The following is a 22,265-nucleotide window of genomic DNA, read 5'->3' as shown; positions in this document are numbered from 1 at the left end:
TCCGTATCGAAGCAGTCGGAGTCTCCATCGTCTCCAGATGTCAGGGAGGACACACAGGGACTCTTCTCTAACTGGGACGACCCCTCGCACCCCAGCCCAGTCGCGCTCATTGTCCCACTGTCCGTCCCCTCCCCTGTCCCTCTGTCCGTCCCTCCGTCTGTCTCCCTGTCCAAGCCGTGGAGGAAGGGACAGTCCCCGGTACTGGAGCTGATGTCAAGCTGGTGAAGCCAGTTCAAGGTGGAGCTGCTGCTCCGGAGGTTCCCAGACTCAGTCCCAGGGAAGTCCTGGAGGAGGGGAGGAGAAGAGGGGAGCTCTGACCAGGGGCCATGGGCCAAGTGTTCAGCCACCTCTCTTTCCACACTGCTCCTCTCTTCCCATCCTCGCTCTCTCCTCTCTCCTGCTCCGCTTTCACTTCTTCCATGTTCTATCCTTCTCCCCACCTTTCTCCTCGCTCTCTCTCCCTGCTCCTGTTCTGTCTGTGGCAGGCAGGAGACAGCTGGATCTATCCCTTCATGGTGTCCTCTACCCCCTAGAACACAACCTCCTTCCCCCACACCTCCAGGGCTCTGCTTGTCCAGCCCGGGTGCCTGCAGGGGACATCGGTGTGGTGCTGTACCCAACCCTGGGCTCTCTTCACAGCTGACAAGCCGACCACTAGACACCTCCACGAGAGGAAGGATAGAGCTATGACAGTCAACTCCAGAAGCTCTCTCTCCTCTCCTCCTCTCTTCTGTCTCTCCTCTCCTCCTCTCTTCTGTTTCTCCTCTGCTCCTCTCTTCTGTCTCTCCTCTCCTCCTCTCTTCTGTCTCTCCTCTCCTCCTCTCTTCTGTCTCTCCTCTCCTCCTCTCTTCTGTCTCTCCTCTCCTCCTCTCTTCTGTCTCTCCTCTCCTCCTCTCTTCTGTCTCTCCTCTCCTCCTCTCTTCTGTCTCTCCTGTCTCTCCTCTCCTCCTCTCTTCTGTCTCTCCTCTCCTCTCATACTTCTCTGTGTTCTGTTCATCTGCCTCTCTCCTTCTCTCATCCATCTTTCTCTCCCCCTCATTCATCTCTCTCTTCTCCTCATCATCCTCTTCTCCAGTCTTCTGCTCCACCTCTCCCTGTCCTGCCTGGTCAGTCTGTGTCTGTGAGAGAAGTGAATAGTTTTCTCAGAAGACGTCTCCACCGCAGGACCTTCCCTAAATCCTCCCCACTGGAGCAGGGTCGCAAGGACTTGGGAAGGTGCAGGGGTAGAGGGCAGCCCTCCTCTCTCACCACTGGGGAGTCATGGTTTGTTTCTGGGACACAGATCTCCACACACGGCCTCACCTTCCCACAAGCCTGCTGGAACTTTCGGTACTTGGGGCATTGTAGGGAGTAGTCAGTCTGGCCGTCTGATTGGATATCGGCTTCAGGAGGATGGGTGAGATTTTTGTTTTCACGTCCCGTCTCGTCATTTGCTGGTTGGCCACCCACATCCTGTTCAGCGGGCGAATCAGAAACCACCCGGACCCCTTTGTCATCATCTAAGACATCCTTGTTCGTGTCGATGTCGCTAAGCCCGGGGGACTGTCTCCTGCACCGTGTCTTACAGCAGGTCTTCCTCTGGAAGGTGGCCGAACTGCTGCTGAAGAACTTGGGCAGGAGGAAGTCAAAACAGGCCGAGTCCAGATCCCTGAAACCCAGAATAGAGGCACAGTGTCGTATCTCCATGACATTATCTTTACTGAAGAGCAGCTTGGAGGTGTAAGCAAACTGCAGCAGGGGCTCCAAGCCACTCACCGTCACCTTTAGAGAGGGATGGAAAGGAAGAGAAACAGATGGTGATGACAGTCCCATATACAACCTGTTATATAACCTACTGTTACGCACGCCTCTATGAAGAGGGAACGCAACACCCTGCTACAACTAGACTCTCCGTGAAGCGAAAAGGTATGGACTGTAGGTGCAAGTAAGAATGACAACAGGCAGAATGTGGTACCGTTTACAAGGACTTTATTCCTTTACACGGTAATATGGGGAAAAGGGGCTGGACGGAACCAAAGCAAAGAAAGTAAATCTCAAAGCCCCCCCCTCTCCTATCTTACCTGCCTACCCACTACTTACCTAATTTAGCACCACCTGGTGCCCTAACCAAAATACAAGGGGTGGTCCGCCCAGGTCTTACCTAGTGTGCCTAGACAGCGAATATGCTACGGGTATATGTATGCCCGCGGGCCTCTTGCCTAAACACTCCCTAGGTGCCTTCCCCTTTCCCCCTGGGAACAAATGAAACAGAATATTAAACAATTTCAAACAAACTAAGAAACAAAAGGATGTCAAATAAGCTCTATCTGAGCAACAAACTCACAGAACATACCACTTTCCAGCAAAATCAACCTCTATCACAATCAATCTCAGAAATCCCTACCTCCAGCAAAATCTCTACCTCCAAAAAGAGATCTCCCCCCTGAACAGAACACTGGCTTTTATATAGTGTCAGAAGGAATGGGTAATTGGAGACAGCTGTGTCTTGACGAGGGGGCGGGGTCAGCTCTCCAATTAGCCCTGGAGTCAATCAATCAGCTGCTTGAGGGATTTCAGGAAGCCATTTCCTGAAATAAACACATGCAAATACACAATCTACAACACATAATCTGGGGAACGTAACACCTACCTATAACGTCATTAGCTAGGGAGCCAGCCAGATAATGTTAGCGAGCTAGCTAACAGTACACCTTAGCTTGCAATGAAACCACTTTCTGTCAAAATTAGGGTTAGGGTTAGGGGTAGTGACACCTCTAGCACTGAGAAGCAGTGACTGAGACCACTGCGCCACTTAAGACCCCATGCTTGTGGCAACAGGTCACAAATCCTGCTGATGTGATAGTCACACTGTGGTATTTCACCCAGTAGATATGGGAGTTTATACACTCAGCGCTCAACACTACTGTCGATTCAGAATATACCATATCTTTCCTATCTGACAGAACTGAGTTCATCTCATCTCTTAGACAAACTATGCCCGCGTGATGAATGCCACTCAGTTGCCTGACAACCACTCAGTTGCCTGACAACCACTCAGTTGCCTGACAACCACTCAGTTGCCTGACAACCACTCAGTTGCCTGACAACCACTCAGTTGCCTGACAACCACTCAGTTGCCTGACAACCACTTTAATTATATTTTTTTTTATTGGCAAACTTAGGCATGACATGCCAGCAGCACACATCTAAGTATAACTGACCAACTTATGAAAGACAAGCCGTGTAATTATGAATTCTGTAAAGTCAGTGTGGAAGAGGTGGGGGGGGAAATGATTGTTGTCAATCAACCTGGGTCTGACAACTTGGATGGACATTTACTGAGCATGGTAGCAGACTATATTGCAAAAAAATATTTAGTCTAAGTCTACAGGAAAGTGTGTGTGGTCAAGCAAAAGTCATTCCGTTACCCAAGAATAGCAAAGCACCCTTTACTGGCTAAAACAGCCGACCAAAATCAGCCTGTTAACAATCTTTGATGTTTGACCAGATACATTTCACAGCAAACAGATATTCAGCGTATAGGGAAGGGCATTCAACATGTATGGCACTTACACAAATGACTGATGATTGGCTGTTTTGTCAGACTGCAGCTTTTGACATTATTGATCATTGTCGATCTGTTGCTGGAAAAACTTGTGTTATGGCTTTACATCCTCTGCTATATTGTGGATAAAGAGTTACCTGTCTAACAGAACACAGAGGGTGTTCTTTAATGAAATCCTCTCCAGCGTAATCCAGGTAGAGTGAGGCATTCCCCAGGGCAGCTGTCTAGGCCCCTTCATTTTTTACTAACGACATGCCACAGGCTTTGAGTAAAGCCAGAGTGTCTATGTATGCGGATGACTCAACACTATACACATCAAATCAAATCAAATTTTATTTGTCACATACACATGGTTAGCAGATGTTAATGCGAGTGTAGCGAAATGCTTGTGCTTCTAGTTCCGACAATGCAGTAATAACGAGCAAGTAATCTAACTAACAATTCCAAAAAAACTACTGTCTTATACACAGTGTAAGGGGATAAAGAATATGTACATAAGGATATATGAATGAGTGATGGTACAGAGCAGCATAGGCAAGATACAGTAGATGATATCGAGTACAGTATATACATATGAGATAAGTATGTAAACCAAGTGGCATAGTTAAAGTGGCTAGTGATACATGTATTACATAAGGATGCAGTCGATGATATAGAGTACAGTATCAACGTATGCATATGAGATGAACAATGTAGGGTAAGTAACATTATATAAGGTAGCATTGTTTAAAGTGGCTAGTGATATATTTACATAATTTCCCATCAATTCCCATGATTAAAGTGGCTGGAGTAGAGTCAGTGTCATTGACAGTGTGTTGGCAGTAGCCACTCAATGTTGGTGGTGGCTGTTTAACAGTCTGATGGCCTTGAGATAGAAGCTGTTTTTCAGTCTCTCGGTCCCAGCTTTGATGCACCTGTACTGACCTCGCCTTCTGGATGACAGCGGGGTGAACAGGCAGTGGCTCGGGTGGTTGATGTCCTTGATGATCTTTATGGCCTTCCTGTAGCATCGGGTTGTGTAGGTGTCCTGGAGGGCAGGTAGTTTGCCCCCGGTGATGCGTTGTGCAGACCTCACTACCCTCTGGAGAGCCTTACGGTTGAGGGCGGTGCAGTTGCCATACCAGGCGGTGATACAGCCCGCCAGGATGCTCTCGATTGTGCATCTGTAGAAGTTTGTGAGTGCTTTTGGTGACAAGCCGAATTTCTTCAGCCTCCTGAGGTTGAAGAGGCGCTGCTGCGCCTTCCTCACGATGCTGTCTGTGTGAGTGGACCAATTCAGTTTGTCTGTGATGTGTATGCCGAGGAACTTAAAACTTGCTACCCTCTCCACTACTGTTCCATCGATGTGGATGGGGGTGTTCCCTCTGCTGTTTCCTGAAGTCCACAATCATCTCCTTAGTTTTGTTGACGTTGAGTGTGAGGTTATTTTCCTGACACCACACTCCGAGGGCCCTCACCTCCTCCCTGTAGGCCGTCTCGTCGTTGTTGGTAATCAAGCCTACCACTGTTGTGTCGTCCGCAAACTTGATGATTGAGTTGGAGGCGTGCATGGCCACGCAGTCGTGGGTGAACAGGGAGTACAGGAGGGGGCTCAGAACGCACCCTTGTGGGGCCCCAGTGTTGAGGATCAGCGGGGAGGAGATGTTGTTGCCTACCCTCACCACCTGGGGGCGGCCCGTCAGGAAGTCCAGTACCCAGTTGCACAGGGCGGGGTCGAGACCCAGGGTCTCGAGCTTGATGACGAGCTTGGAGGGTACTATGGTGTTGAATGCCGAGCTGTAGTCGATGAACAGCATTCTCACATAGGTATTCCTCTTGTCCAGATGGGTTAGGGCAGTGTGCAGTGTGGTTGAGATTGCATCGTCTGTGGACCTATTTGGGCGGTAAGCAAATTGGAGTGGGTCAAGGGTGTCAGGTAGGGTGGAGGTGATATGGTCCTTGACTAGTCTCTCAAAGCACTTCATGATGACGGATGTGAGTGCTACGGGGCGGTAGTCGTTTAGCTCAGTTACCTTAGCTTTCTTGGGAACAGGAACAATGGTGGCCCTCTTGAAGCATGTGGGAACAGCAGACTGGTATAGGGATTGGTTGAATATGTCCGTAAACACACCGGCCAGCTGGTCTGCGCATGCTCTGAGGGCGCGGCTGGGGATGCCGTCTGGGCCTGCAGCCTTGCGAGGGTTAACACGTTTAAATGTCTTACTCACTTCGGCTGCAGTGAAGGAGAGACCGCATGATTCCGTTGCAGGCCGTGTCAGTGGCACTGTATTGTCCTCAAAGCGGGCAAAAAGTTATTTAGTCTGCCTGGGAGCAAGACATCCTGGTCCGTGACTGGGCTGGGTTTCTTCCTGTAGTCCGTGATTGACTGTAGACCCTGCCACATACCTCTTGTGTCTGAGCCGTTGAATTGAGATTCTACTTTGTCTCTGTACTGGCGCTTAGCTTGTTTGATAGCCTTGCGGAGGGAATAGCTGCACTGTTTGTATTCAGCCATGTTACCAGACACCTTGCCCTGATTAAAAGCAGTGGTTCGTGCCTTCAGTTTCACACGAATGCTGCCATCAATCCACGGTTTCTGGTTAGGGAATGTTTTAATCGTTGCTATGGGAACGACATCTTCAACGCACGTTCTAATGAACTCGCACACCGTATCAGCGTATTCGTCAATGTTGTTGTCTGACGCAATACGAAACATCTCCCAGTCCACGTGATGTCTCCCAGTCAGCTACCACAGCAACTGAAATGACTGCAACACTTAACAAAGAGCTGCAGTTAGTTTCAGAATTGGTGGCAAGAAATAGGTTAGTCCTAAATATTTCTAAAACTAACAGTATTGTATTTGAGACAAATCATTCACTAAACCCTAAACCTCAACTAAATCTTGTAATGAATAATGTGGAAATTGAGCAAGCTGATGTGACTAACTGCTTGGAGTAAGCCTGGATCGTAAACTGTCATGGTCAAAACATATTGATACAACAGTAGCTAAGATGGGGAGAAGTCTTGTCCATAATAAAGTGCTGCTCTACCTTCTTAACAACACTATCAACAAGGCAGGTCCTACAGGCCCTAGTTTCTACCTTCTTAACAACACTATCAACAAGGCAGGTCCTACAGGCCCTAGTTTCCACCTTCTTAACAACACTATCAACAAGGCAGGTCCTACAGGCCCTAGTTTCTACCTTCTTAACAACACTATCAACAAGGCAGGTCCTACAGGCCCTAGTTTTAAAGCACCTGGACTACTGTTCAGTCGTGTGGTCAGGTGACACAAAGAGGGACCTCGGAAAATTACAATTGGTTCAGATCAGCGCAGCACGGCTAGCCCTTACATGCTTTATGTATCCTTTATGAAACTTAAGAACAAATTCTTATTTACAATGGCAGCCTACCAAGGAACAGTGGGTTAACACCCTTGTTCAGGTGCAGAACGACAGATGTTTTACCTTGTCAGCTCGGGGATTCAATCGAGCAACCTTTTGGTTACTGGCCCAACGCTCTAACCACTAGGCTACCTGCCTCCTCTACGCTCTAACCACTAGGTTACCTGCCGCCTCTACACTCTAACCACTAGGCTTCCTGCCGCCTCTACGCTCTAACCACTAGGCTACCTGCCTCCTCTACGCTCTAACCACTAGGATACCTGCCTCCTCTACGCTCTAACCACTAGGCTACCTGCCTCCTCTACGCTCTAACCACTAGGATACCTGCCTCCTCTACACTCTAACCACTAGGCTACCTGCCGCCTCTACACTCGAACCACTAGGATACCTGCCTCCTCTACGCTCTAACCACTAGGCTACCTGCCTCCTCTACGCTCTAACCACTAGGTTACCTGCCGCCTCTACACTCTAACCACTAGGCTACCTGCCGCCTCTACACTCTAACCACTAGGATACCTGCCTCCTCTACGCTCTAACCACTAGGCTACCTGCCGCCTCTACGCTCTAACCACTAGGCTACCTGCCGCCTCTACACTCTAACCACTAGGCTACCTGCCTCCTCTACGCTCTAACCACTAGGCTACCTGCCGCCTCTACATTCTAACCACTAGGCTACCTGCCTCCTCTACGCTCTAACCACTAGGCTACCTGCCGCCTCTACACTCTAACCACTAGGCTTCCTGCCGCCTCTACGCTCTAACCACTAGGCTACCTGCCACCTCTACGCTCTAACCACTAGGCTACCTGCCGCCTCTACGCTCTAACCACTAGGATACCTGCCTCCTCTACACTCTAACCACTAGACTACCTGCCTCCTCTACGCTCTAACCACTAGGATACCTGCCTCCTCTACACTCTAACCACTAGGATACCTGCCTCCTCTACACTCTAACCACTAGGCTACCTGCCTCCTCTACGCTCTAACCACCAGGATACCTGCCACCTCTACGCTCTAACCACTAGGCTACCTGCCGCCTCTACATTCTAACCACTAGGCTACCTGCCTCCTCTACGCTCTAACCACTAGGCTACCTGCCGCCTCTACACTCTAACCACTAGGCTACCTGCCTCCTCTACGCTCTAACCACTAGGCTACCTGCCGCCTCTACACTCTAACCACTAGGCTTCCTGCCGCCTCTACACTCTAACCACTAGGCTACCTGCCTCCTCTACACTCTAACCACTAGGCTACCTGCCGCCTCTACACTCTAACCACTAGGATACCTGCCGCCTCTACACTCTAACCACTAGGCTACCTGCCGCCTCTACACTCTAACCACTAGGCTACCTGCCACCTCTACACTCTAACCACTAGGCTACCTGCCGCCTCTACACTCTAACCACTAGGCTTACATGGAGAACTAGCATCAATGACAAGCATGTCCATCTCTCCTGGCTCAAAGTAGAGGATAGATTGACTTCGTCACTACTTGTCTTTGTGGACGGTATTGACATGTTGAATGCACTGAGCTGTCTGTTCATACGACTAGCACACACCCATGCATACCCCCACAATGCCACCAGAGGTCCCTTCACAATCCTCAATTCAAGAACAAACTATGTTCTTCATACCCCCACAATGCCACCAGAGGTCCCTTCACAATCCTCAAGAACAGACTACTAACTGCGAAGTGCAGTTTACATATTACATATTTTTATTTAACCTTTATTTAACTACATAGAGCCATGACACAGTACTACATAGAGCCATGACACAGTACTACATAGAGCCATGACACAGTACTACATAGAGCCATGACACAGTACTACATAGAGCCATGACACAGTACTACATAGAGCCATGACACAGTACTACATAGAGCCATGACACAGTACTACATAGAGCCATGACACAGTACTACATAGAGCCATGACACAGTACTACAGAGCCATGACACAGTACTACATAGAGCAATGAAACAGTACTACAGAGCCATGACACAGTACTACATAGAGCCATGACACAGTAATACATAGAGCCATGACACAGTACTACATAGTCATGACACAGTACTACATAGTCATGACACAGTACTACATAGAGCCATGACACAGTACTACATAGAGCCATGACACAGTACTACATAGAGCCATGACACAGTACTACATAGAGCCATGACACAGTACTACATAGAGCCATGACACAGTACTACATAGAGCCATGACACAGTACTACATAGAGCCATGACACAGTACTACATAGAGCCATGACACAGTATTACATAGAGCCATGACACAGTACTACATAGAGCCATGACACAGTACTACATAGAGCCATGACACAGTACTACATAGAGCCATGACACAGTACTACATAGAGCCATGACACAGTACTACATAGAGCCATGACACAGTACTACATAGAGCCATGACACAGTACTACATAGAGCCATGACACAGTACTACATAGAGCCATGACACAGTACTACATAGAGCCATGATACAGTACTACATAGAGCCATGATACAGTACTACATAGAGCCATGACACAGTACTACATAGAGCCATGACACAGTACTACATAGAGCCATGACACAGTACTACATAGAGCCATGACACAGTACTACATAGAGCCATGACACAGTACTTACATAGAGCCATGACACAGTACTACAAAGAGCCATGACACAGTACTACATAGAGCCATGATACAGTACTACAGAGCCATGATACAGTACTACAGAGCCATGACACAGTACTACATAGAGCCATGACACAGTACTACATAGAGCCATGACACAGTACTACATAGAGCCATGACACAGTACTACATAGAGCCATGACACAGTACTACATAGAGCCATGACACAGTACTACATAGAGCCATGACATAGTACTACATAGAGCCATGATACAGTACTACATAGAGCCATGATACAGTACTACATAGAGCCATGACACAGTACTACATAGAGCCATGACACAGTACTACATAGAGCCATGACACAGTACTACATAGAGCCATGACACAGTACTTACATAGAGCCATGACACAGTACTACAAAGAGCCATGACACAGTACTACATAGAGCCATGATACAGTACTACAGAGCCATGATACAGTACTACAGAGCCATGACACAGTACTACATAGAGCCATGACACAGTACTACATAGAGCCATGACACAGTACTACATAGAGCCATGACACAGTACTACATAGAGCCATGACACAGTACTACATAGAGCCATGACACAGTACTACATAGAGCCATGACACAGTACTACATAGAGCCATGACACAGTACTACATAGAGCCATGACACAGTACTACATAGAGCCATGACACAGTACTACATAGAGCCATGACACAGTACTACATAGAGCCATGACACAGTACTACATAGAGCCATGACACAGTACTACATAGAGCCATGACACAGTACTACATAGAGCCATGACACAGTACTACATAGAGCCATGACACAGTACTACATAGAGCCATGATACAGTACTACATAGAGCCATGATACAGTACTACATAGAGCCATGACACAGTACTACATAGAGCCATGACACAGTACTACATAGAGCCATGACACAGTACTACATAGAGCCATGACACAGTACTTACATAGAGCCATGACACAGTACTTACATAGAGCCATGACACAGTACTACAAAGAGCCATGACACAGTACTACATAGAGCCATGATACAGTACTACAGAGCCATGATACAGTACTACAGAGCCATGACACAGTACTACATAGAGCCATGACACAGTACTACATAGAGCCATGACACAGTACTACATAGAGCCATGACATAGTACTACATAGAGCCATGACACAGTACTACATAGAGCCATGACACAGTACTACATAGAGCCATGACACAGTACTACATAGAGCCATGACACAGTACTACATAGAGCCATGACACAGTACTACATAGAGCCATGACACAGTACTACATAGAGCCATGACATAGTACTACATAGAGCCATGATACAGTACTACATAGAGCCATGATACAGTACTACATAGAGCCATGACACAGTACTACATAGAGCCATGACACAGTACTACATAGAGCCATGACACAGTACTACATAGAGCCATGACACAGTACTTACATAGAGCCATGACACAGTACTACAAAGAGCCATGACACAGTACTACATAGAGCCATGATACAGTACTACAGAGCCATGATACAGTACTACAGAGCCATGACACAGTACTACATAGAGCCATGACACAGTACTACATAGAGCCATGACACAGTACTACATAGAGCCATGACACAGTACTACATAGAGCCATGACACAGTACTACATAGAGCCATGATACAGTACTACAGAGCCATGATACAGTACTACAGAGCCATGACCCAGTACTACATAGAGCCATGACACAGTACTACATAGAGCCATGACACAGTACTACATAGAGCCATGACACAGTACTACATAGAGCCATGACTACATATTCCACATCACGTAACTGATGAAAGCAGTAGAATCAGATGAAAAATATGTATATAGAATACACCTTACGGAACAGCAGGGACACACACACACACACACACGGATGTTGTATTGTAGATATGTGGTTGTAGAGATGAGGCCTGAGGACACACTCTTAATGTGTTATGAATGTATTGAATGATCCATAATAAACCCCAGGAAGAGTAGCTGCTGTCTTGACAGGAACTAATGGGGATCCATAATAAACCCCAGGAAGAGTAGCTGCTGCCTTGGCAGGAACTAATGGGGATCCATAATAAACCCCAGGAAGAGTAGCTGCTACCTTGACAGGAACTAATGGGGATCCATAATAAACCCCAGGAAGAGTAGCTGCTGCCTTGGCAGGAACTAATGGGGATCCATAATAAACCCCAGGAAGAGTAGCTGCTGCCTTGGCAGGAACTAATGGGGATCCATAATAAACCCCAGGAAGAGTAGCTGCTGCCTTGGCAGGAACTAATGGGGATCCATAATAAACCCCAGGAAGAGTAGCTGCTGCCTTGGCAGGAACTAATGGGGATCCATAATAAACCCCAGGAAGAGTAGCTGCTGTCTTGACAGGAACTAATGGGGATCCATAATAAACCCCAGGAAGAGTAGCTGCTGCCTTGACAGGAACTAATGGGGATCCATAATAAACCCCAGGAAGAGTAGCTGCTGTCTTGATAGGAACTATTGAGGATCCATAATAAACCCCAGGAAGAGTAGCTGCTGTCTTAACAGGAACTAATGGGGATCCATAATAAACCCCAGGAAGAGTAGCTGCTGCCTTGGCAGGAACTAATGGGGATCCATAATAAACCCCAGGAAGAATAGATGCTGCCTTGGCAGGAACTAATGTATATTCACAATAAACCCCAGGAAGAGTAGCTGCTGCCTTGACAGGAACTAATGGGGTTCCATAATAAACCCCAGGAAGAGTAGCTGCTGCCTTGACAGGAACTAACAGGGTTCCATAATAAACCCCAGGAAGAGTAGCTGCTGCCTTGACAGGAACTAATGGGGATCCATAATAAACCCCAGGAAGAGTAGCTGCTACCTTGACAGGAACTAATGGGGATCCATAATAAACCCCAGGAAGAGTAGCTGCTGCCTTCGCAGGAACTAATGGGGATCCTTAATAAATACAAATACTAATACTTGTGTTAAATAGGCTTTAGCTCAGTTGGCTAACAGCTAAATCAGTCAAATTCCTATGTGGATCTGGAAGCCAGTTCCATTACTGATTTTCATGATCTGCCTTTAAACCAGGGACTGATTTAGACCTGGGGACACCAGGTGGAAGCGATGAATTATCAGGTAGCACAGAAAACCTGAAAACCATCAGTACTCCGGATCTCGTATGGTAAGATTGGAAAACTCCTGGCCTAAAGTGGACTAATGTGATCCTGGACTCCTAGGCTCATGGTCCCTCCCTTCTCACCTCCTGAGGCAGGGTGACGACAAGTCCCTGTGGTGCGTGGGAGGAGACCCTGTGTGTGAAGTAGTCGCTGCAGGAGGCCAGCACAGAACGGTGGGCCCTGAAACTCCTCCCTTCGGCCAGTACAGTGATGTCACACAGCAGGTCACGCCTCCGCTGGTCGTCCAGACAACGCAGCACATGGCAGCTGTGCACGGAGGACTCAAAGGTAAACACAGAGGACCGCAGGCTCTCCAGACTAGACATGGCAACGGACATCTGTGGAACACACACACACACACACACACACACACACACACACACAACACACACACACAGAGGTGAGTACAAACACAAAGAAAGAGAGAAAAGAAGATGACAAAATTATACTACTTCCTGTAGCCTAACCTACTACTCCCTGTAGCCTAACCTACTACTCCCTGTAGCCTAACCTACTACTCCCTGTAGCCTAACCTACTACTCCCTGTAGCCTAACCTACTATTCCCTGTAGCCTAACCTACTATTCCCTGTAGCCTAACCTACTACTTCCTGTAGCCTAACCTACTACTTCCTGTAGCCTAACATACTACTTCCTGTAGCTTAACCTACTACTTCCTGTACCTTAACCCACTACTTCCTGTAGCTTAACCTACTACTTCCTGTAGCCTAACCTACTACTTCCTGTAGCTTAACCTACTACTTCCTGTCGCTTAACCTACTACTTTCTGTAGCCTAACCTACTACTTCCTGTAGCCTAAACTACTACTTCCTTAAAACAGTGGTGTCAGTCAAACAGCTGTAGCCTAAACTACTACTTCCTGTAGCCTAAACTACTATTGATCTGCAGGCTATCATTGTAAATTAAAACAAATCTAATCACAACTAGTCAAATCAAAATCCCCCAGCAGTAAAAACAGACTTGTAAACAGAAACAGCTCGTGGTAACCAACAGATTTAACAGCTAGTTGACGACATCTCATTATTTAGCATAATACACTTCCAAATCCGTCACATCTGTCTGCCACTCATATCCAGTCATCTGTCTGCCACTCATATCCAGTCATCTGTCTGCCACTCATATCCAGTCATCTGTCTGCCACTCATATCCAATCATCTGTCTGCCACTCATATCCAGTCATCTGTCTGCCACTCATATCCAATCATCTGTCTGCCACTCATATCCAGTCATCTGTCTGCCACTCATATCCAGTCATCTGTCTGCCACTCATATCCAGTCATCTGTCTGCCACTCATATCCAGTCATCTGTCTGCCACTCATATCCAGTCATCTGTCTGCCACTCATATCCAGTCATCTGTCTGCCACTCATATCCAGTCATCTGTCTGCCACTCATATCCAGTCATCTGTCTGCCACTCATATCCAGTCATCTGTCTGCCACTCATATCCAATCATCTGTCTGCCACTCATATCCAGTCATCTGTCTGCCACTCATATCCAATCATCTGTCTGCCACTCATATCCAGTCATCTGTCTGCCACTCATATCCAGTCATCTGTCTGCCACTCATATCCAGTCATCTGTCTGCCACTCATATCCAGTCATCAGTCAGCCACTCATATCCAGTCATCTGTCTGCCACTCATATCCAGTCATCTGTCTGCCACTCATATCCAGTCATCTGTCTGCCACTCATATCCAGTCATCTGCCAGCCACTCATATCCAGTCATCTGTCTGCCACTCATATCCAGTCATCTGTCTGCCACTCATATCCAGTCATGTCTGCCACTCATATCCAGTCATCTGTCAGCCACTCATATCCAGTCATGTCTGCCACTCATATCCAGTCATCTGTCTGCCACTCATATCCAGTCATCTATCTGCCACTCATATCCAGTCATCTGCCAGCCACTCATATCCAGTCATCTGCCAGCCACTCATATCCAGTCATCTGCCAACCACTCATATCCAGTCATCTGTCAGCCACTCATATCCAGTCATCTGTCAGCCACTCATATCCAGTCATCTGTCAGCCACTCATATCTAGTCATCTGTCTGCCACTCATATCCAGTCATCTGTCTGCCACTCATATCCAGTCATCTGTCTGCCACTCATATCCAGTCATCTGTCTGCCACTCATATCCAGTCATCAGTCAGCCACTCATATCCAGTCATCAGTCAGCCACTCATATCCAGTCATCTGTCTGCCACTCATATCCAGTCATCAGTCAGCCACTCATATCCAGTCATCTGTCTGCCACTCATATCCAATCATCTGTCTGCCACTCATATCCAGTCATCTGTCTGCCACTCATATCCAGTCATCTGCCAGCCACTCATATCCAGTCATCTGCCAGCCACTCATATCCAGTCATCTGCCAGCCACTCATATCCAGTCATCTGTCAGCCACTCATATCCAGTCATCAGTCAGCCACTCATATCCAGTCATCTGTCTGCCACTCATATCCAGTCATGTCTGCCACTCATATCCAGTCATCTGTCTGCCACTCATATCCAGTCATCTGTCTGCCACTCATATCCAGTCATCTGCCAGCCACTCATATCCAGTCATCTGCCAGCCACTCATATCCAGTCATCTGCCAGCCACTCATATCCAGTCATGTCTGCCACTCATATCCAGTCATCAGTCAGCCACTCATATCCAGTCATCAGTCAGCCACTCATATCCAGTCATCTGCCAACCACTCATATCCAGTCATCTGCCAGCACCTCATATCCAGTCATCTGTCAGCCACTCATATCCAGTCATCAGTCAGCCACTCATATCCAGTCATCAGTCAGCCACTCATATCCAGTCATCTGTCTGCCACTCATATCCAATCATCTGTCTGCCACTCATATCCAGTCATCAGTCAGCCACTCATATCCAGTCATCTGTCAGCCACTCATATCCACTCATCTGTCAGCCACTCATATCCAGTCATCAGTCAGCCACTCATATCCAGTCATCAGTCAGCCACTCATATCCAGTCATCTGTCACCTGTCTGCCACTCATATCCAGTCATCTGTCTGCCACTCATATCCAATCATCTGTCTGCCACTCATATCCAGTCATCTGTCTGCCACTCATATCCAGTCATCTGTCTGCCACTCATATCCAGTCATCTGTCTGCCACTCATATCCAGTCATCAGTCAGCCACTCCTACCTTCCTCTCACTCAGCCCGTCGCCATCATAAATCCAAGAGAAATATTTTTATAACAAGTGCCTACGTATTCCCTCGTAGTCCGAGCGCATCTGGTCGTTGCGGTGGTGGAAACGCGCTACTCATTTCTCCCCAAGCGGAGATAATCTCTTTTCCTCACCTGTCTATCTCCTCATTTTGAATGCCATGTTGTCACTGTCACTTGTCCACTTGATTTTAACATTGTTGTAATCTATCGCCCACCAGGTGCCCTTGGAGAGTTCCTCAATGAGCTTGATACGTTGATAAGCACATTTCCTGATGATAGCTCACCGCTCATTGGATCAAAAGGCAATCAATCGCACATCGGAACTGTGCATGGTAGCAGTTGAACGAGATGAGAAAAAAGAAACCCGCACACTGCTCTGGAGTTAGTACCACTGCTCTGGAGTTAGTACCACTGCTCTGGAGTTAGTACCACTGCTCTGGAGTTAGTACCACTGCTCTGGAGTTAGTACCACTGCTCTGGAGTTAGTACCACTGCTCTGGAGTTAGTACCACTGCTCTGGAGTTAGTACCACTGCTCTGGAGTTAGTACCACTGCTCTGGAGTTAGTACCACTGCTCTGGAGTTAGTACCACTGCTCTTGATTAAGCTTTACGTATCGGCCTCGAACCTCCCGATGTCTGCTTTCAATTCATTTCTTTCCACTTTTTTCCTTTGCCCTCCTTGCCTCTTCTGACCTCACCTTTTCCCAGTCCCCTCACTCTCACAAGGCAGGCAATACGCTTGACCTCACCTTTTCCCAGTCCCCTCCCACTCCCAAGGCAGGCAATACGCTTGACCTCATCTTTACTAGATTGGCTGTTTGTTCACTAATCTCACTGCAATCCCACTCTGTCATTGATCACTACTTTGTTTCAATTTCTGTCTCCCTCTTCCTCAAACCTACACACCCAGATGGTAGGGGCTGAGCGCTCTTTCTCCCACTACTCTCTCCTGTTCTATCATCTCTCCCTTCTGCTAAATCCTTCTCCATCATGTCTGCCTATTCGACCCTGCTCTCCTCCCTTTCCGTATTTTATGACTCAGACTGTTCCCATTCCTTCCTCCCCTCTTGCTCCGTGGCTGAGTGATTCATTGCGAGCTTACAGAACAGGGATGCGGGCAGCTGAGCGAAAAATTTAGAAAAACTCAACTTCTGGAGGATCTACCATCCTTCCACTCCCTCCTCTCTACCTCTGTATCTGCTGCTAAAGCCACTTTCTATCACTCTAAATGTCAAGCTTCTGCCTCTAACCCCAGGAAACTATTTTCCACCTTCTCCTCCCTCCTAAATCCTCCACCCCCTCTGCAGGAGACTTTGAAAAGAAGGTTGACAACATCCCCTTTTAATTCACTCGGCAAATTGAGTCCACTGGTCTCACTCGTGCATAACTACCCTCCAGATGACGTCCTGTGACTAGTGAGGTCTGCCTGCTCGACCCCCCCCCCCCCCATCCCCTCCTTCAGACCATCTCTGGAGACCTTCCTCCCATTCTTCACTTCCCTCATCAGCTCATCCCTGACCACTGGCTCTGTCCTCTCCAACTTCAAAAATGGGCAGAGTCCCTCCCCTCAAGAAACCAAAAATTCAACAAAAACTTTCTGTATCCCTTTCTATTCTTTCCAAAAACACGAGACTCTGACCAACACTCGTTATCTCGCTCAGAACAAGTCAGCCTACAAGACGGGTCACTTAACCGAGACTGCTCTCCTCTTGTGTCACGGAGGCTCTCCGCACTGCCAAAGCAGACTCTTTCTGCTCTGTTCTCCCTCCTAAATCTATCCCGCTGCCTTCCGACACTGTGAACCATGATCCTCTTCCTCTTCCATCTCAGAGCGTCTCCGGCTCTGCACACTCCTGGATTACATCCTACCTGGCGGGCCGCTTCCTACCAGGTCACGTGGAGAGGATCTGTGTCTGTACCACGTACTCGCACTCCTGGATTACATCCTACCTGGCGGGCCACTCCCTACCAGGTCACGTGGAGAGGATCTGTGTCTGTACCACGTACTCGCACTCCTGGATTACATCCTACCTGGCGGGCCGCTCCCTACCAGGTGACGTGGAGAGGATCTGTGTCTGTACCACGTACTCGCACTACTGGTGTCCCCCAGGGATCGGTTCTAGGCCCTCTCCTCTTCTCTCTATACACCAAGTCACTTGGCTCTGTCATATCCTCACATGGCCTCTCCTATCATTGCTATGCGGATGACACAACTACTTTTCTCCTTCCCATCCCCCCCTTCTGAAACCCAGTGGTGACACACATCTCTGTGGGCCTGGCAGATATCTCTGCTTGGGTGTCGGCAAAGAGCCTTGGCGTGACCCTGGACCACACCCTGTCGTTCGCTGCAAACATCAGAGCAGTGACTCGCTACTGCAGGTTTATGGTCTACAACATCCTTAGAGTACGACCCCTACCTCACACAGGAGGCAGCGCCGGTCCTTATCCAGGCACTCCTCCAGTCTGGACTGCTACAACTGTCTGTTGGCTGGGCTCTGCCATCAAACCCTTGCAAATTACCCAGAACGCTGCAGCCCGCCTGGTGTTCAACCTTCCCAGGTTCTCCCATGTCACCCCGCTCCTCCTCACACTCCACTGGTTTTCAATCGAAACTCGCATCAACTACAAGGCCATGGTTCTTTCCTACGGCACAGCAAGAGGAACTCAGGCTATGCCCAAACGCTACACCCCAAACTAAATACTCCGTTTTGGCCCTCCCACCCCTACAGGAGGGCAGCTGCCATCTCAGCCCAGTCAGAGCTCTGTCCTGGCACCCCAATGGTGGAACCAGCTTCTCCCCTGACACTAGGACAGCAGAGTCCCTGCCCAGCGTCCCCCCCTGACACTAGGACAGCAGAGTCCCTGCCCAGCGTCCCCCTGACACTAGGACAGCAGAGTCCCTGCCCAGCATCCCCCTGACACTAGGACAGCAGAGTCCCTGCCCAGCGTCCCCCTGACACTAGGACAGCAGAGTCCCTGCCCAGCTTCCCCCTGACACTAGGACAGCAGAGTCCCTGCCCAGCTTCCCCCTGACACTAGGACAGCAGAGTCCCTGCCCAGCGTCCCCCTGACACTAGGACAGCAGAGTCCCTCCCCAGCTTCCCCCTGACACTAGGACAGCAGAGTCCCTGCCCAGCTTCCCCCTGACACTAGGACAGCAGAGTCCCTGCCCAGCGTCCCCTGACACTAGGACAGCAGAGTCCATATTCTGAAAACATCTGAACCCCCCTTCAGAGGATCTCTTACTAGCTCTGACTGTACTTTACTGAAGAAAAATGTAAATATTGTGATATGTGGTTGTCTCACCTAGCTATCTGATGAGATTATGATTGGTCCACCTGCTATCTGAAGATGAATTATGATTGACTGGTCCACCTAGCTATCTGAAGATGAATGTACTGATTATGATTGGTCCACCTAGCTATCTGAAGATGAATGTACTGACTATGACTGGTCCACCTAGCTATCTGAAGATGAATGTACTGACTATGACTGGTCCACCTAGCTATCTGAAGATGAATGTACTGACTATGACTGGTCCACCTAGCTATCTGAAGATGAATGTACTGACTATGACTGGTCCACCTAGCTATCTGAAGATGAATGTACTGACTATGACTGGTCCACCTAGCTATCTGAAGATGAATGTCCTGACTATGACTGGTCCACCTAGCTATCTGAAGATGAATGTACTGACTATGACTGGTCCACCTAGCTATCTGAAGATGAATGTACTGACTATGACTGGTCCACCTAGCTATCTGAAGATGAATGTACTGACTATGACTGGTCCACCTAGCTATCTGACGATGAATGTACTGACTATGACTGGTCCACCTAGCTATCTGAAGATGAATGTACTGACTATGACTGGTCCACCTAGCTATCTGAAGATGAATGTACTGACTATGACTGGTCCACCTAGCTATCTGAAGATGAATGTACTGACTGACTGGTCCACCTAGCTATCTGAAGATGAATGTCCTGACTATCGGTAAACAAAGGTGGAAATATGCAATATCCTTATTTAGTGTATTTGAGTATTCTAATGCACCCCGCCCCCAAACAAGACAACATTTGGTTGGTCCGGGCCAGACCACATCTGAACCAATCATAGACGTCTATGTTTGACCATTTTGTACAGTACATTATACTCTAGTGCTCTCCTGTTCGCTCTACTGTTCTGTACGGTCTGTGATTGGTTCAGATTTGGTCCAGCCAGGGCGAACTGACTAAATGTCAACTACTTTTTAATGGCTGTCCAGTGGGTGGGTGTCAGTAAGAGCTGGGATAGGTGACATTAGCTGGAGAGAGTGGTGGGGGGGGGGGACGACATTATCCAATTTGAAATGTGTTGATATTAGTTGTCATGGAGTCTTTTCTTCTTGGGTTTCTAATACCTTGTTAAAGACTTCTTCTGGTAGATGTTGTCTAAGACCACTTTTTAATCTGTTTGACGAGAAATCAAGACTTATTCTTATTCTTTTTAAGAATGGATTTTTTTTTAAATATATTTTTTTATTATTATAAGTGTGTGTAGTTTTGTATGCATTTATTTCTCAAATACACTATTAGCTTTAATTTCACACGCATGACAATAAAGAATCTTTTTTTTTTTTTTTTTACACAGGTGTCAGCCGTTTTTGTCAAATCAACCAATCTGTAACCATGTCGGGGTGAGATGGTCACACCCTGGTCTAGCCGATGTCTGGCATATGTTTAAAAACTAGAATCCACGTTAACTAGTGCAGCCGTATAGAACTACCCATAGCACGCTGTCACATAATGTAAGTCATATTTCCAATAAGGGACATTGTTTAATAATAAGACAAAACACAACAAATGTAAGATTGTATAGCCTAAACACTGACAAATCAACCAATCTCAAAATAAAATCAACTTTGTGATCAACTCCGACTACTGACGCGTCGTGTGTTATTCCCAAACAGTAGAACTATAAATGGAACTAACCTGACATTGGTTATCCTAAGAAGACGGTGAGCTGAAATCCTAAACAGGTTTATGAGGCTGACATATTCCGTGTGAGAACCTCCCGAACACGGTTTAAACCTCGGGACGGAAACTTGGACTGTTGTTGACAACTGTAAATGACTGTACCCAATTCTGCGGAACCACAAGTCATATGACTTTTCCTGACTGGTATTCTGCCAGAAGCGCGCGTGATGACGTCACTTTGTATGGTAAAATGAAGGAAGACTTTCAAAATAAAAGCTTGCATTTCTAAATATTGCAACGTGAATAACTCATTCAAAAGATATTGAATTTTAATCAACGGGCCACTTTTATTGTAACAACAAGAAAAGGCAATGAGTAATTTCATTTTTAAAAAATATGATGGTTTAAAAAAGACCAACAATGGAAAAATGACTATGTTCACATGGGTGTTTTGAGAATCTGAAGATAACTTTTCTACCTGCCTCAGCTAAAGTGATGTGGGAAATACTCCGTAGGATCTCTACTAAACAAAGACAGTTCGTTTTGGAAGGGGACTGTATTGCCAGGCCTGCTGCTGGCTTTTAAAGGGGAATTTTTTACCCTGTCTCTGCCACGGCATATAGTCATGACTATATTAACAACGTTGTGTGTTTTTTTGGTCATAAACATCACAATTATCCAAGCTAGAATTGGCACATTTTCATTTCACTGGTACAATCGGGAAGTTTCAACTTCCCTGTGTATTCGTCTGCTCATAGTGATCATAGGGTAATGCCGTAGATGCCACCCTGCTAGGTAGATGGGGACGTGCCCACAAACTTGGATGAAGGTGTTGTGTACTTCGATCGAACAACACACAGTCATCTTAGAAACTTCTCTATGTATTTTTTATTTGTATTTTTTTAAGCGTTTGTTTTTCACTAACATTTGTCATCATGCCTGTGTGGTTTTTCTGTGCCTGGCTGTGTTAATTACAAACAAGCGTGAAAATGAGTTATCTTTCACAGTTCTACCTACCAGAAATTTACCCTGATGCTGCCAGTTGTTTCAAATCAAATCAAATTGTATTTGTCACGTACACATGGTTAGCAGATGTTAATGCGAGTGTAGTGAAATGCTTGTGTTCCGACAGTGCAGTAATAACCAACAAGTAATCTAACAATTCCACAACTACCTAAAAGACACAAATCTAAGTAAAGGAATGGAATAAGAATATACACGTAAAAATATTTAAATGAGCGATGACAGAGCGGCATTGGCAAGATGCAATAGATGGTATAAAATACAGTGTAG

At 47.1% G+C, this 22,265-nt stretch overlaps 1 protein-coding gene across 1 annotated transcript; it reads right to left on the bottom strand.

Moving 5' to 3' along the window:
• Positions 1 to 202: 202 nt before the first annotated feature.
• On the bottom strand, positions 203 to 21,164 carry LOC121842826 (transcription regulator protein BACH1-like; the record flags this gene model as incomplete). Its single annotated transcript, XM_042312582.1, has 4 exons — positions 20,988 to 21,164; positions 12,883 to 13,137; positions 1,168 to 1,761; positions 203 to 284 (listed from the first exon to the last, which is right to left on the bottom strand). Coding segments are annotated over exons 2-4 (931 nt in total), but the record flags the coding sequence as incomplete, so codon positions are not given.
• Between the last annotated feature and the right edge of the window lie 1,101 nt (positions 21,165 to 22,265).

This window comes from Oncorhynchus tshawytscha, unplaced genomic scaffold (genome assembly GCF_018296145.1).
Source record: "Oncorhynchus tshawytscha isolate Ot180627B unplaced genomic scaffold, Otsh_v2.0 Un_contig_9693_pilon_pilon, whole genome shotgun sequence".
Lineage (NCBI taxonomy): Eukaryota > Metazoa > Chordata > Actinopteri > Salmoniformes > Salmonidae > Oncorhynchus > Oncorhynchus tshawytscha.
Note: the sequence above shows the minus strand (reverse complement) of the source record. Positions and strands in the feature narration are given on the sequence as shown.